General features: G+C 46.1%; 1 protein-coding gene across 1 annotated transcript in view; it reads right to left on the bottom strand.

The window, feature by feature from the left end:
* Window positions 1-10,680, bottom strand: part of znf407 (zinc finger protein 407) — a gene marked incomplete at its 5' end in the record, with an annotated part of 125,428 nt that extends 114,748 nt beyond the window's left edge. The window contains 3 exons of the mRNA XM_080004817.1: window positions 1,716-1,830; window positions 7,045-9,309; window positions 9,999-10,680. Coding sequence (XP_079860943.1) covers window positions 1,716-1,830; window positions 7,045-9,309; window positions 9,999-10,680 — 3,062 coding nt within the window. The remainder of the gene's footprint in view (window positions 1-1,715; window positions 1,831-7,044; window positions 9,310-9,998) is intronic.
* Between the last annotated feature and the right edge of the window lie 3,067 nt (window positions 10,681-13,747).

Below are 13,747 nucleotides of genomic sequence, written 5' to 3'. Positions count from 1 at the left end.
AGACGAGCTCCAATCAATGACAGTAAGGGGCGGAAAGAGATGTAGATACAGTGCATGAAGGAGAGAGAGAGATTTTAAAATGTGTAGCTGCATTATAAAACAAACTTATAAAGCAACCTCCCCCTGCACAGCATAAGCACAAGAAAAAGTATGGCATGCCCGTGCCCTGTTTGCAATACAATGATGGCAATCAATAGACAGGATAAAAAGTCTGTCCGACCACGGTACTATAGCTTTCCTTATCAACAAAGTTATAACATACAAATTGGAAAATACCCTGTTTTGTCAATAAGAAAAATGCATACAAATGGTGTATGGAAAGAGTCTTGCCTTAATTGGAATGACAAATGGTGCTAATAAGAGAATAACCCATTAGAGAAAATTGTCTTGCGTTCCTTTTTTGGTAGTGTGTTTTTTCCCCCCTTGCCCAGCAAATATTAAACTGCCGTTAATATCTGCAGGAGAAACCCTATCTTAATAGCACTATAATCTCACTTTTCTAGGTCACCCTAAGCAACAAAAAAAAAAAAAGAATGAACAAAATCACATTATACCTGAAACATGGCCACCTATTAGCAACTGCTTTAGATTCAGATTACAAAAACTGTATCATCCCATCTGGGAAGAAAAAAAAACTTTAAGTAGGAGTGTGCTGTGTGTGTATGTATGGCTCTGGCCTTAATGAGGTGCTTTCTGGAGAGTTCTTTGTTTGCTGCTCTTTAGTCAAAGGGAGAGATGGCCTGGTGATCAGTCAGGACTGAAAGCGCACACAGGGATGATTTGTCACCGGTGGCTGGCACTGGCAGCACATGGCTCCTCCATTTCCCATGATTTGTGCAACCAGAGGATGTATTTAGTACTCCCATTTAAAAGCATATTGGCGAATGCCTTTGTGTGCATGTGCACCTACGTGTATGTGCTTGCAAAGCCTAGGTTCTTGGTCAAAGCCCAAACCCACTGACAGCACTTGGGAGAAAAGGTCTTCAGATGGAGGGCCTGCGAGCGCCTCATTAAAGGAAAAGCTGTGTTTAACCAGAGCGCGTTCGCCCGCTTTGGAATATGTTTGTCAACGACAACGGGAGCGCGTAAACACAATTTTCCTGCGCCGTGTCAGTATGGACGGCATTGCACTAAGCAGACCAGTTTACACAGATATAAAATAGTGTGTTATCACGGAGCAGGAAGCAATCATAACCAGGCAAACATTTTTTTTCTGTGTATTGACGCAGGATCGTGGCGGCCCACGGACGAAAATTCAACGCTTCGGTCTATTCCCTGACTGAGTGGCTTGCAGCTGAATGCGTCCGTTAGAACATTGCAAGACGGCGCAGAGGTCGACCACTGGAATGAAACCAGGTCAACACAGCATATGGTCTATATGCGGGCGGTCCACAGCGTGGCTCTTTGTTACAGAGCAACGATAAGTGACAATGAGAGAAGCGAAACAGAAAAGTAATGCATGCATATAAGCACACAGACGGACATGAGAGATGCGATACACTGCGACTGTTCTTCCAAATATAATACTTGTTGAGTGACAGGAAAGCTGTTCACAGTGACCTCCCTGAAAGAGGTTTCTTCTCAGTATCGGACTACCCAAGTTCCTATGTGTCCAAAATGGTGAAAAGCCTTGCTTCACAGCACTTGCTCGCCACCGTATAAGAATCTCACTTTGAGAGGGAATGTTTTTGGACTGTTGGTGAATTGTCACTCACCCGCAGATGTCGCACTTGTACTCCCTCATGCCCAGGTGCCTCTTCACGTGGTTCCTGGCGTCCCCCAGCTGGGCCGTGGCAAAGTTGCAGATCTTACACATGAAGGGTTTGGAGCCTGTTCAACAAAACAACAAAGCCAAGTAAGTATTTGATAAGTCACGTCAGAAATAAGTTCGAACGAAAGGAGATTTTTTTTTTTTCTTTCCCCACTTTGCTTTTGTCGATGCTTTTCCAAATGACAGAAATGTGGAATGACAGAAGTGTTATCAGTTCCTTGCTTATTAGCCATTAAAGTGTCAGCCTGCTTCACAACCCAAACTCACCTTCAAAATACAAGTGCCCTTAGTTTGGTCTCGATAAAAAAAATTACAGTCATACACTGAGTGCCAGACTTCTCGCTCACTCTCTCTATCTATCCTTGTCACTGTCCTCCGCCTCATCTCTTACCTACTCTTCCTTTGCCTGTGGATGCGTAAATTGGATTGCAAAGGTCAGGCAGTATACGTAAATCAATTCTGTACGCGCACACTATACCCCACCCCCTCTCCCGAACACCCCACCCAAGCAGTTCCATCATTAAAGCGCTAATCACTCTCTCGAGCTTGGCGGGGAGGTTTCTCCCTAATTATTGTCATTAATAAATCCAGAGGGTGGGGCAGCGTTTGAGAGAGTGGCACAGCCTCTGCCTGCCATCCGTCATTTAAGAGAAGAACGGAGAGGGCGACCGTGGGCAGAATCTGTCGAATCTGGGACACTAGGAGGGTGAATAAATAGGTGAACTGGCAAAGCGGCAGTAAAAAGTGACTGGTTGAAGTCTACATTAACCAGTAACTAATACTGGTTGAGCTGGACAAACTATGCTCTTGTCAATACCCAATTGTAACTTAAGTGGTCCCGACACAGGGTACAAGTTTTATTAAAGTCTCAATCTATAAATTAATCAAATCTGCAAGTCGCAGAATTCCGTTAGATGGGGTAACTTGTTTTTTTTATCCGCGTTTACACTTTTCTTCATTTTCAGATGGTCAAATTACTTTCTCGAAAGTTTGCGCGTTCTTCTGATCGATTATTTGTTTGTTTTTTTCTTGGTCACTTGAGGTGGTGGGGATATTTCTTCATCCCACAGTGCCGTTCTTTTTTGGTGAATGGTCATCAAAATCGACAGTTTACTGACCACAAAGGCAGGTGGCTGCTGAGCGTGCCTGATTCATGATTCATGAAAGGCAGTCCTTGCCCCAAACAATGGAAACAGCATATAGAAAGCACATACCATGAATGGCTGTTTCTTAAAAAGTGTCAGCTAAATGAAGGATAACTACAGGATACCAACAGGATAACTAAATCATCTTACCAGTGACCACTTTAAGATGCTTAGTACAGCCAAGCCCATTTTGTTAATAATTAAGTTTTCTAAACTTGAAAAAGAAGCCGTGCCAGTTTCTGCTGTCCACAGTGCGGCTCTCCAATCCAAGCAGGAGCCAAGGTATGATATACCCATTCGCATCTTCCAGCAGCCCCTTTTCCCAGTGAATATCCCAAGACACACTGCAATATTAATTCCAGGGGCAGCCGCTGATTTGATTAAGCACTTTGTGTAGACTACTAATTCGTTCATACACGGTTCACTTGCTGTGAGCTGGAAATACGTCACATCGAATTTTGAGCCAGTAACGAAGATTGAAAGGCAAGCCTGTGCTAACAAGACCCATAAACAGGCAGAGGGGTGGGGGTCCACACACCAACACCAGCCGCCACAGCAGCAGCAGCTTCATTTCAAATGTCCTTTTATTACGCTACGTCCAAAGCTCCGACACATGCAACTACACAAACACACAACAATATCACAAGCCACAATCATAAATGCACACATAATAACACAGAGGAAGAAAGAATATAAAGAGATAGACAGGGAGACTGCCTGGCTGAAAGAAAGACAAAAACCCACGCATACACTTTAGAAACCGATCAACTCAAAGTATCTAAACCAGGCCCTAAACCAGATGCGTGAAAAACATGTGTACAGACAAACCCACACGAAAAAATACCCACACTGAGTTGAAGCAAGAGACAGGAGCACTGGGAGCTGATTCACCCCGATGGCAGGCAGAGTGTAAGACATGGCAGAGGGGAAGGAGCTGTAACATCCCTCAGTTTTCACATCTTATCACATTAATACTCCACCACTCGACTTAAACAGCCTCCATGAAACTGAAATTGACCATCAATGCAGTGTCATGTTAAATTAATATTGCCATCCACACAGGGGCGATGTAGCTCCCTCACATCCCAGATGAGACGGAGGGGGAATGACTAATTCATTTCCTGAGAGAAGAGGAAGCTCCTGCGATGTTTCAATCCACCCAGGCACACCCCCCCCCCCCCCTTCCCACTGCTAATGTGGAATACTTTACACAGACCCCACACTAATATATATATATATATATATATAGATAGATATATAGATATATATAGATATATATATAGATTTATAAATAATTCAGTAAAAACTGAGTCATTATAACAGCACCAATATTAGGGAGATCATGGTGACAAATCCATATGTCACTGTATGTTGTAGGCATGCATGGCCTATCGTGTTTAAAATATGAACGCATAGTGAGCATACAGGTCTACAGCCTTTCATGCCTGAGGTCATATGGCTGGCTCACAGTGGTGAAAAAGTGACCAATTTACTTCAAAATGCAAAGTCCAGGATGTGAAGGTGTTTCCCCCCCCCCCCATCCTTCCACTTTCCTTACAGGGACAAATTGACAAATCTGTGTGCAGCCTCCCACTGCCATCCCCTGATTTCACTGATTAATCAAGTGAAGAGAAAGTAGGTCTTAATTAAAAGGATCTGGACGTGCTCCCGGCCCAGAAACTGGCAGACCCCTGCAGTCCTGCGCCACAGCACCACAAACAAGGGCCCTGAATAAATGGCTTGTTACATAAAACAGGGTGAATTATTCAACGTAATGAGGCAACTTAGCAGTAATAATAACTGGCACATGTTGTCAAAATGAAGAGCAATTGTCCCTTCTCACAAATAAGAGCTCCACAAATGGAAGTGGTGGTGGAATTGCATAAACAACAACATAACTCAATTATATAAAGAGAGCAAAAACTCAAAAACAAGGTGTTATTCAATGGAAACCTCGGGATGTGTCCTTGACTTTGGATCCATCGGTTTTTAAGCCTCGGTGTCACTGCTTTCATTTACTTAAGTAACGTTTCTCCTGCCCGCAAAACCCAGAAATAATGGCTTGAGGTAAAAGCATGAATACATAAAGGCAGGTCGTTTCTAAGGAGGAATTAGAGGCTCCACATAAATCATAAAGGTCCAAGCCTATTAAGAGAGCTGTGCTCTTTTTCCTGTCTTTAAAGTCTGTGTAAAGCAATAATAAATATGTGTTCGGAGTTTGTCACACCACAGAGAAATGCCAAATTTGGAATAATTTTTTAAAAATCCCATAGTGTGTAAAATGAGGTTTCAAAATCATGGAAAAAATAAGCAGTATTTTTTGCTCTGAAACACTGAGGCGTGTCCACTGATGGCGCTGAAACACACAAGTCACTCACACACATCTCCCAGTTGGTGCTACGAGGGGGGCTCATGAGTCAGTTCGCCGGTGGCTAGGCCAATGCGCTCTTGGCTTTATATAGTGTTAGGAAAGGGGTGGCGCTAGGAGGGCTCCAGTGCGACATCGTGCCACCATTTCAGCCCCGCTGAAAAAAATCCTGAACACAAAAATGGTGAGAGAGAGTTTAACGGCCTTCACATGTTTTCAGCAATGATTTCCTAACATATTCAAGTTCAAGTTCAAGAGATTATTTGTCACATACATATACATATGCTCATACATATATGCAGTGAAATATCATGACACACATAAAATAGAGTTTAGAAACAAATCACTGAATTTACTTCACACAGACTTTGAGAAAGTCAGACTTTTCCCCTGCTAAGCTTACAGTCGTGGGCCAGTTTCATTAAATACCAATAAGATGTCATTTTTTGTGAAGAGGCCCGCCGGAGCAATAATATGAGCTTTTTCAATATATTTTTTATTTAGCCACAAAGCCCATTTTACGGCACTTAAACGGAGCATTTTTTGAGCTACTCATGAAAGACCTTTATTATTAAATAATGTTATTATTATTATTATTATACTTTTATATAATTATTTTGGGGGGAATATAACATCATAAATGTACAAAAGCAATGTAAGATGCAACCCTGTTCCATTGGCATAAATTTAGTCAGTGTTATACAGTACTCTATCAAGGCGAACATGTCCACCTGTAACAACCACGGACTCTTGATGACTCTGGAACTGGAAACCTTTCCCTTCAGCATTCCGCAGCGTTTCACCCCCTTACCAGCGATAGCAGGATCAATCCATAGGAATACACACAGAGCACAGACCTGAGGACTTCAATTAAAGTCCCATTAAAGTTGGGCCTGAAAGGGGGATGGACCACGGGAAGTAGAGAAGGGCATTTATTGATGGCAGCCTCACATTTGGTTCCTGCATTAAGTTGATTTTAAAAGCAATTAATACACACGGTCAGGGAAGAGTAATGGAGCGCCCTCTGTTTTTAACCTGCCGGACGCTCCCCAGCCACAGCCCTGACCAGCACAGCCCTGCTTTGCATTATAAATGACAAGATAAATCTTAATGGATTGAGGATAATCAGATAGCCATGAAGCCTGACATATACGCACGCTCTACTACACATACAAACGTGAACACATACATATAGACAAGCATGGACGTAAAGACACAAGGGAAATTAAGAGCTTTGAATACGTCTGCATTGATTATTTTAAATTATTAGCCTACCACTCCTTGGACCTCCGATGCTTTTAGCCTAAGCTTTAACACATTTACAGAGACTTATTGACTATAATTACAACTGAGTCTTGGTAATGGACACATCAATTATGAGTCGCACATGTCTCTGACCAGGCGTTGCTTAGGGAATCCCAATCTGTGGTCCATTAGCGTCTCTCCTGCTGGTCTGCAGCTCAATCAGTCTTTACCTTCACCTCTCCTGAAACGGCTATTACCTGACTGGACTAGATAGGGGCCTGAACATTCGGCTGCACTGCCACAATGTACAGCGTCTCCATCCACTCTGTCACAAAGTTCCTAACAACGTAGTCCCAGCTACATAAAAAACCTTTTGATAGTATTTTACTAAACATTTGTAATGTTAACACCTGTAAAGGTAAGAGGGAGGGTGAGAGAGAGAAAGAGAGAGAAAAAGAGAGGATAAAGACAAAAGAGGGAGAAATTGGTGGCGTGTAAATGAGCAGAATACATACCAGTGTGTGTGCGCACGTGGGCCAGGAAGGCCATGGAGTTGCTGCTCTTGCACACCTTGCCACAGTACTTGCACACGCTGCCCTGGTTCTCCTCCCGCTCGCGGTTGATCTGCTCCGTGTCTTCGAGAACGTACTTGTTGACCTCCCGCAGAAGCTCCTCATGCTTCTCCTTGATGTGAACAAACAGCTCCTGTTCTGTTTCAAAGCGGTCCGTGCACTTGACACACTTAAATGTGGCCCCACCCTCGGGTAGCTCCTCCATGCTGTTCTGCTCGTTGCGCAGGTGGGCAGCGCTGGTGAGGTGCTGGTGCAAGTTGCTCTCGGTATAGAAGGACTTGCCGCACACCAGGCAGTGGAAGTGTTTCTCCTTCGTCGGGTGTTTCATGGAGATGTGCACATTGAGGCCGCTGAGCCCGTCAGCCATAAAGCCACAGTCGTCACAGCGTATACGGGCATTCGGAGTGCTCACGGCCTCTTCTTTCACTTTCGACTTGGGCCGAATCTTCTTTACGTGGCGGTTGGGAGGCGCAGAGGCGGGGGATCTGGGGTGCACAGAGGATCCTCCAGTCAGACAGACAACAGCAGCATGCCCCTCCACTGCCAGGCCTTCATTCAGGGCCTGCTCCTGCTCTGCAAGGGATTTGACGGTTACAACACAGGGATCAAACGTAGGGGCCTTGGTCACCTGCGTGTTATAGTGTGTTACAGAAGTGCCTTCCTTCTCAACTGCCGTCTGCATGTTTTCATCCAAGCACTCAGCTTCTGCGTTTCCACTTTCTTCCTGGCATTCCGGCTCTGTGGTGGATGGGCACTCCACCGCAGCCTCCTGGGGCTCAGAGATGCTGGCAGGTAGGATCGCCAGGTTGCCTGGCTCCGGTTCACTACCTGCCAAGGCACCTGGTTCAGGCTGATTTACTTCTGCTTGATCATCGTCAATGTTAGTCGCATCAATTTTAATTACATTGTCAGCGTTAATAGAACTATCAACAGGCTCACCTGTATGAACAGTTCCAGGACTAACATGTTCAGAGGATGCATCCGTATTGTCTCCGTCCATATTGTCTCCATCCGTATCGTCCCCGTCCATATTATCTCCGTCCGTATCGGCTCCTTCATCTAGTTCCATGCCCTCCTTCAATGAAGGCTGAACTCTCTTCCGGTCAAGACGTTCCAGCTTCTCCATGTATTTCTGGCTTTTCTGCTTGTGTTTGTCTGTGGATGTATGGCGAGACATCTCCCTGCTTGTCACAGCATAGTAGCTACATGCTAGACATACCAACTCAAAGTCTTTGGTGTGCTTTCTTTTGACATGGAGATGGAGGGAAGGGATGGATTGAGCTACAAAATCACAATAGCTACAAGCATTAACAGAGTCATATTTAGACTTTTTGGGGCTTGTGCCCAATTTTGCATGATCCTCTGTCCTGTTTTCCTCTGAGGAGGCACTGTCAACTCCAGGCTCTCTATCCGACACTGGAGGGTCTTCTTCAGCTTTCTGAATTGAGACAAATCCACGGGTGTATTCTGGCTTCTTATTGGCAGATTCCTGTGCACGTCTGACGTGCTTTTTGGTGATACAGTGGCGGTCCATGTCTCCTTTGGTCACGCAGCTGTAGTTGCAGAGTGTGCAGTTGTAGCCGTACTCTTTGCTGTGCTTACGCCGTACGTGAACAGTTAAGTTGGTAGCATTGGAGACGACCAGGCCACAGTACCCACAGGTGGTGGTGGTGAGCTGCTTAGGCCTGCCCCTTTTCTTCTTGGGTGGTTGAAGCTCATCCAATTTCTCCCCCTCGGCCAGCTCTGCCCGAGCCGCCTCTACAGCCTCCTCAGCTTGCGGATCCCCATGAGTAAATGGAGGCACACTTCCTTCCCCAGCTCCCTGAGCCACCTCATTCACAGTAGCACTTTCTCCAGCCGTCCTTCTGCTCACCTTTTCAACAGAGTCCTTGAATGAGCTAGGTGCCGCACTTACACCCCCCTCCTGACGCTGCTGGTGGCTGTTCGAGGACAGGTGTGTCTGCATCCACTCAGCTGTAGCAGTGTAATAGTGGCACAGCTTGCAGCAATACCAGTCTAGACTGGGATGCTTGACTCGAGCATGGCTCTCCAGCAAGGCAGGAGTGCTGACTCTGAACTCACAGCTCAAACACTTCAGGTGGAACCTGCTATGCAGGCGCTTGGGCGCGGCTCGTGGTGTAAGAGTTGCGAGGGTGCAGGCCGAAGAAGCAGATGTTTCCTCTTCCTCCATATTTTCATCTAATTCAACTGGAAGAGGAACAGAACAGCAGTCAAATATTAGAAAGCCAGCTTGTGTAATCCCCTTTTGAAGTCTGCCCTCCCAACACAAATTACAGGACAACAGATAGTGAAAAAATGTTTTGAAGATAAGCACAAACATAATTTATTCAGTTTACTTAGAACCGCGGTAACACAGCCATTACATGTATTACTTGCTTCTAAAAAACATGTCTTCATTTTGATTGTTAAATTAAGTGAGTAAATAGTAAATTTACTTTTTTCCCCACAAAACTGAGTTTGGAGTCTGAATTTAGGGTGAACAAAGATGAGCACAATAACATGGCCAAATACCATTTTGGTTTCTATTACTCTATAATTTGTAAGGGGCATATTTAGGCAACATAAAAAATGTTGCATTGTGAATTAGGTGTTTTTCATCAGTTGGGTGGAAGCAAATTGACTGAATTTTTATGTTCCTATGTTCAATGTCAATAAATGGCTATTCTGCAATACAATGTATAATAACTGTTATGAGCTTATGTGACAAAAGAGGCATAAAAGGAACAAAAAAGACAAAAACAAAAAAGCAATTCAATTCCAATTTCAATCTGATAGTTTGTATGCCAATTAATCATCAAATTAAAATGTCGTGATTGTGAAGGCGCTAGTTGTGGCGATTAAAGTTTTACTTGAAAAGCAGTAGGACAAATACTTACATGTGTACGGGGTATCTTTGGTGTGTGTTCTCTTCACATGTACCTCCAGGAGAGGTTTATCCCTGAACTCTTGCCCACAGTAGTTGCAAGAGTAAATCACCTTGGGTTTCGGGGTTCTTTTGCTCAATCTTCTCTCTTGCGGGAGCTTCACATCTGCTGGGGTGGCTTGTTCCTTGGCAATGACAATGTCCTCTACCTTAGTAGAGCCCTTCGTATAGATCCCATGATCTTTGGCAACGGACCCCAATTCATCGTCGGAAACCGGTTCTGACTCGGGGTTTTGGCCATCCGCCTTACCATTTTCTTCCACCCCATCGGCCCCCTGGGATTTTTCGGCTGAACCAGCATTCACAGCAATTTCATCCGGTTGGTCTTGCTTGGTGCTCTTCTTTGACTTTTTTCCATGTTTCCTTGCAGAGTGGATCTTTAAGGCTCTTGGGCATTTGGCTAAAAAACCACAGATGGGACAGAGGTCATCCCCGTCTTTAGGTGAGTAGTGTGGCCCCACCTTCTCGGGCAGCTCTTCTTCCCTCTCCTCTTCATCTTCTTCTTTCTCATCAGGCCCTGCAGCCTCAATGGATGACGCAGCTTCATTCATTTCACTCTCGCCGCCGACCATCTGGAGCTTCCCCTCTGCGTCATTTGGAGCAATCCGGTCCTCCGCAATCGCTTTGTCAGACATCAATGCTGAATCCATGGCATTTCTTGCTGTAATCACATAAAAGTCAATTTGATTGCTGCCCTCCAAAATGTGATCAAGCCCTCCGAATAATAAATAGTTTAGTAGACAACAATCCCTGACTCAGATTCAACGGATTTTTTAAAACAAATATTACAACCCAATCTACTGAAGAAAGAATTCACTTGATCACTCACGTACTTGATATTTAATGCAACTCAAGTAACACTCAGAATATGACCACAGCATCGTGACTTGATATTTCAGTGCAATGACATATTCCATCCAAAGAGTAGGATCCTTAAAGCATTAACACCTCAATGTACATGTTCAAAGCATGGGAGTAAAGCTTTTTAGGATATAAAAGGTATTTGCATGTGAGACATAGTTTAAGAGATGTGCAAACAACGCAATATTGCACTTCATTACAGCACATGCGTAAAAACGAGGGGTAACTTTCACGGCTACATTATACAAATATTAGGATCTGTCGCCATCTAGTGGTTTTTGAGACGAATTGTTCATTTTAGAGCGCGCCGCTTGAGCGCCGCTCAAATTGAACAGTAGCTGCATGGCGGTGGGCGGTGGGCAGAGAAGTCAGCCCCAATGAAGAACACATGTTAGAAGGGGTCTATCGGCAATTGGTTTGTGGGATGTAGATATCGTAATAACTTTGTAATAACATTGTAATGATCTTCATTCATTATTGTCCGTTATTGTAGACGTCAATTCATCCTGTACAGAATACCCCATCTCTATTGAGACCCACCGGCAATACCAGCAACCACTTAGACCCTTTTAATTTATCATGTGCGTAGACCATATTTTGTATATTCTGTATGTTTTTTGTATTGTTTCTCCGTTTGCAGACTGTTCATTTATTTATGCTAATTGCCTGTGCAACAACGCACCAACCCCTTAGAAGCACAAATACCCTGCGTACGAAAATGCAGCTCCTGATTCTTGTTGGCCTTTGTGAGCGAAAAATGATCGGTGAAGCACTCCGCATCGACCGCTTATTCCTTGCAACATCATCTTCATGTTTATTGTTTCATTCATTGTTTTCGTCGTCCCGTTTCCCAGGCAAAGGTTTTCGTCCCCCGTGCTACAGTCGAGAGTTTCCGATTATGGGTCAATATGCCGTCGGCTCGCACGGCACGAGGATTCATTTGCAAAGCTGTTAAAGGGCGATCGCATTTTCATAATCAGCTAACGGGGGTGTGCAGGAGCGTCTCGGGACACACACACGAAGGAAAAGTTGGGATCCAACCAGACCACCGGCCTCCATTTACATGTACATGCATGCTTTGTGGGGTTTGGACCAGGTTAACCCTATTAGATGTCCGTGTCTTGACCATGGGGCGCACATAAAGCTTCGTCCAAACCTATACGCGGTGCATTCTTCTGAATGCAATGCAATGTAATGTTTACGCGGTGCATTCTTCTGAATGCAATGCAATGTAATGTTTACGCGGTGCATTCTTCTGAATGCAACGGTTTATGCTTCGTGGTCTGTCCGCGGGGGGGGCGGGGCTGTTGTTTGAGCGTCCAACCCCGTCCTTCGCCCAACTTCTTCTACGATTGCCGTACGTGTGAATATGATCTGCTGCGCTGTGGACGTGGGCCCGGGACAGACCGTCGGGGACCTAGGCAGAGATGGGGAGGCTGCCCTGGGCTGCGGACATGGACGCAGGACTGACACATGGCGACTGGCGGCGACTGGCGTCCCGAGCCGTCGCTGACCCTGGACCGGTCCTGCTGCCGACCCACGCCTCTACCGGGGGGTTGACAACACTGACCCCAATACTGTTCTAAAGTGTATAGTGTTGTGCACTTAACGCCGCCACGGCGTCAGTCGACCACTTATTTCGAATAAAGCGGAATGGAAAGCGCCGCGGCGGCGACACAACTCCGCCGGCCGAACACCCTCTGCTGGACTGCCTGGAGCCAGCCAGCGTGTTTGGCTTCAGAGCTAACACCCCCCGACACTTGCGAAGCTTTCCAAACTAATCGCCGGCAACGCTGCGGGCTGCGGGAAGCCTCGCTCCGGAGCCCACTCGTTCGCTACCTTCGCGTGTTGTCGTCAACAAAGCCGTGTGACGCCATGTCGACCAACAACGACACGCAGCCGCCGCTCGGTTGCGTTAGACCCGCTGGTTGCAGGCTAACCACACGGCTAGCAGCATGTTATTGATCGGCGCTTGGAGCGACGCGCAACACAGCCAATCAGAGAGCGCGCTCGGCTTCGCCGGCCAATCGGAACAGCCTGGGGGCGGGCTACACACTGCTCACCAGGTCGGGGAAACGACGGCAGCGCAGAGGCCCAAAAAGGAGGCTAGCGTCGACCTTTGAGATAGTGCCCAAAATGGCAGAAATGACCGCTATAATTGCAATCTCCGTTGTGATTAACATGTCTTCGAACGTGACACGGCGTTAATGGCGCGGTGCGCGGACGACCAACACCCCTTACCTTTTAAAAACAACAATAATGCAGCATCCGCGCTTTTCGCTGCTAGTCACAAATGGCGTCCCGTAGCAAGAGCCTCGCGTCACCAGGGGGCGGGACCCAAAGCGCCTCAGCTCTTGTGCTGCGTTCCCATAAAACTCAGAAATCGGTCATCCCCGAGCCCGCGCTCCCGGCTCCCGAGCTGATCGCGTCCCATTGGCCGTTGGGGGAACGACATGGACGCCCACTCTGCGTTCGTTGGGCAAAGCTTGTAGACGCCTGCACGGGAGCTAAAGCCGCGGCGCACTTTAGAGCCCAGTCCGACCCAGTCCGGCAACTTTGTCCGTCGTTAACGATGTGTGCCGCCAAGTCTCGTTATTTCGGTCAGTGGCTGCCCGTCTGCAGTTTTTTTTTCCCAAGCGGGAGGTCGGAATTTTCCGAGCTCCGACTGCATTGGAATGCAGCAGTGTCCGGCGGGCGCCCCGCACTGGCCCCGCACTCAGAGCAGTGACAGTTACGTTGCTCTTTCGATATCATTTCAATTTCCACGGTTTGCCCTGTACATTTTATCTTTTCTCTTCTCTTCTCTTTTCTTTCTTTTTTTTTTAAACATAATGCAGTTTT

This window comes from Zeus faber, assembly GCF_960531495.2.
Source record: "Zeus faber genome assembly, chromosome: 8".
Classification (NCBI taxonomy): Eukaryota; Metazoa; Chordata; class Actinopteri; order Zeiformes; family Zeidae; genus Zeus; species Zeus faber.
Note: the sequence above shows the minus strand (reverse complement) of the source record. Positions and strands in the feature narration are given on the sequence as shown.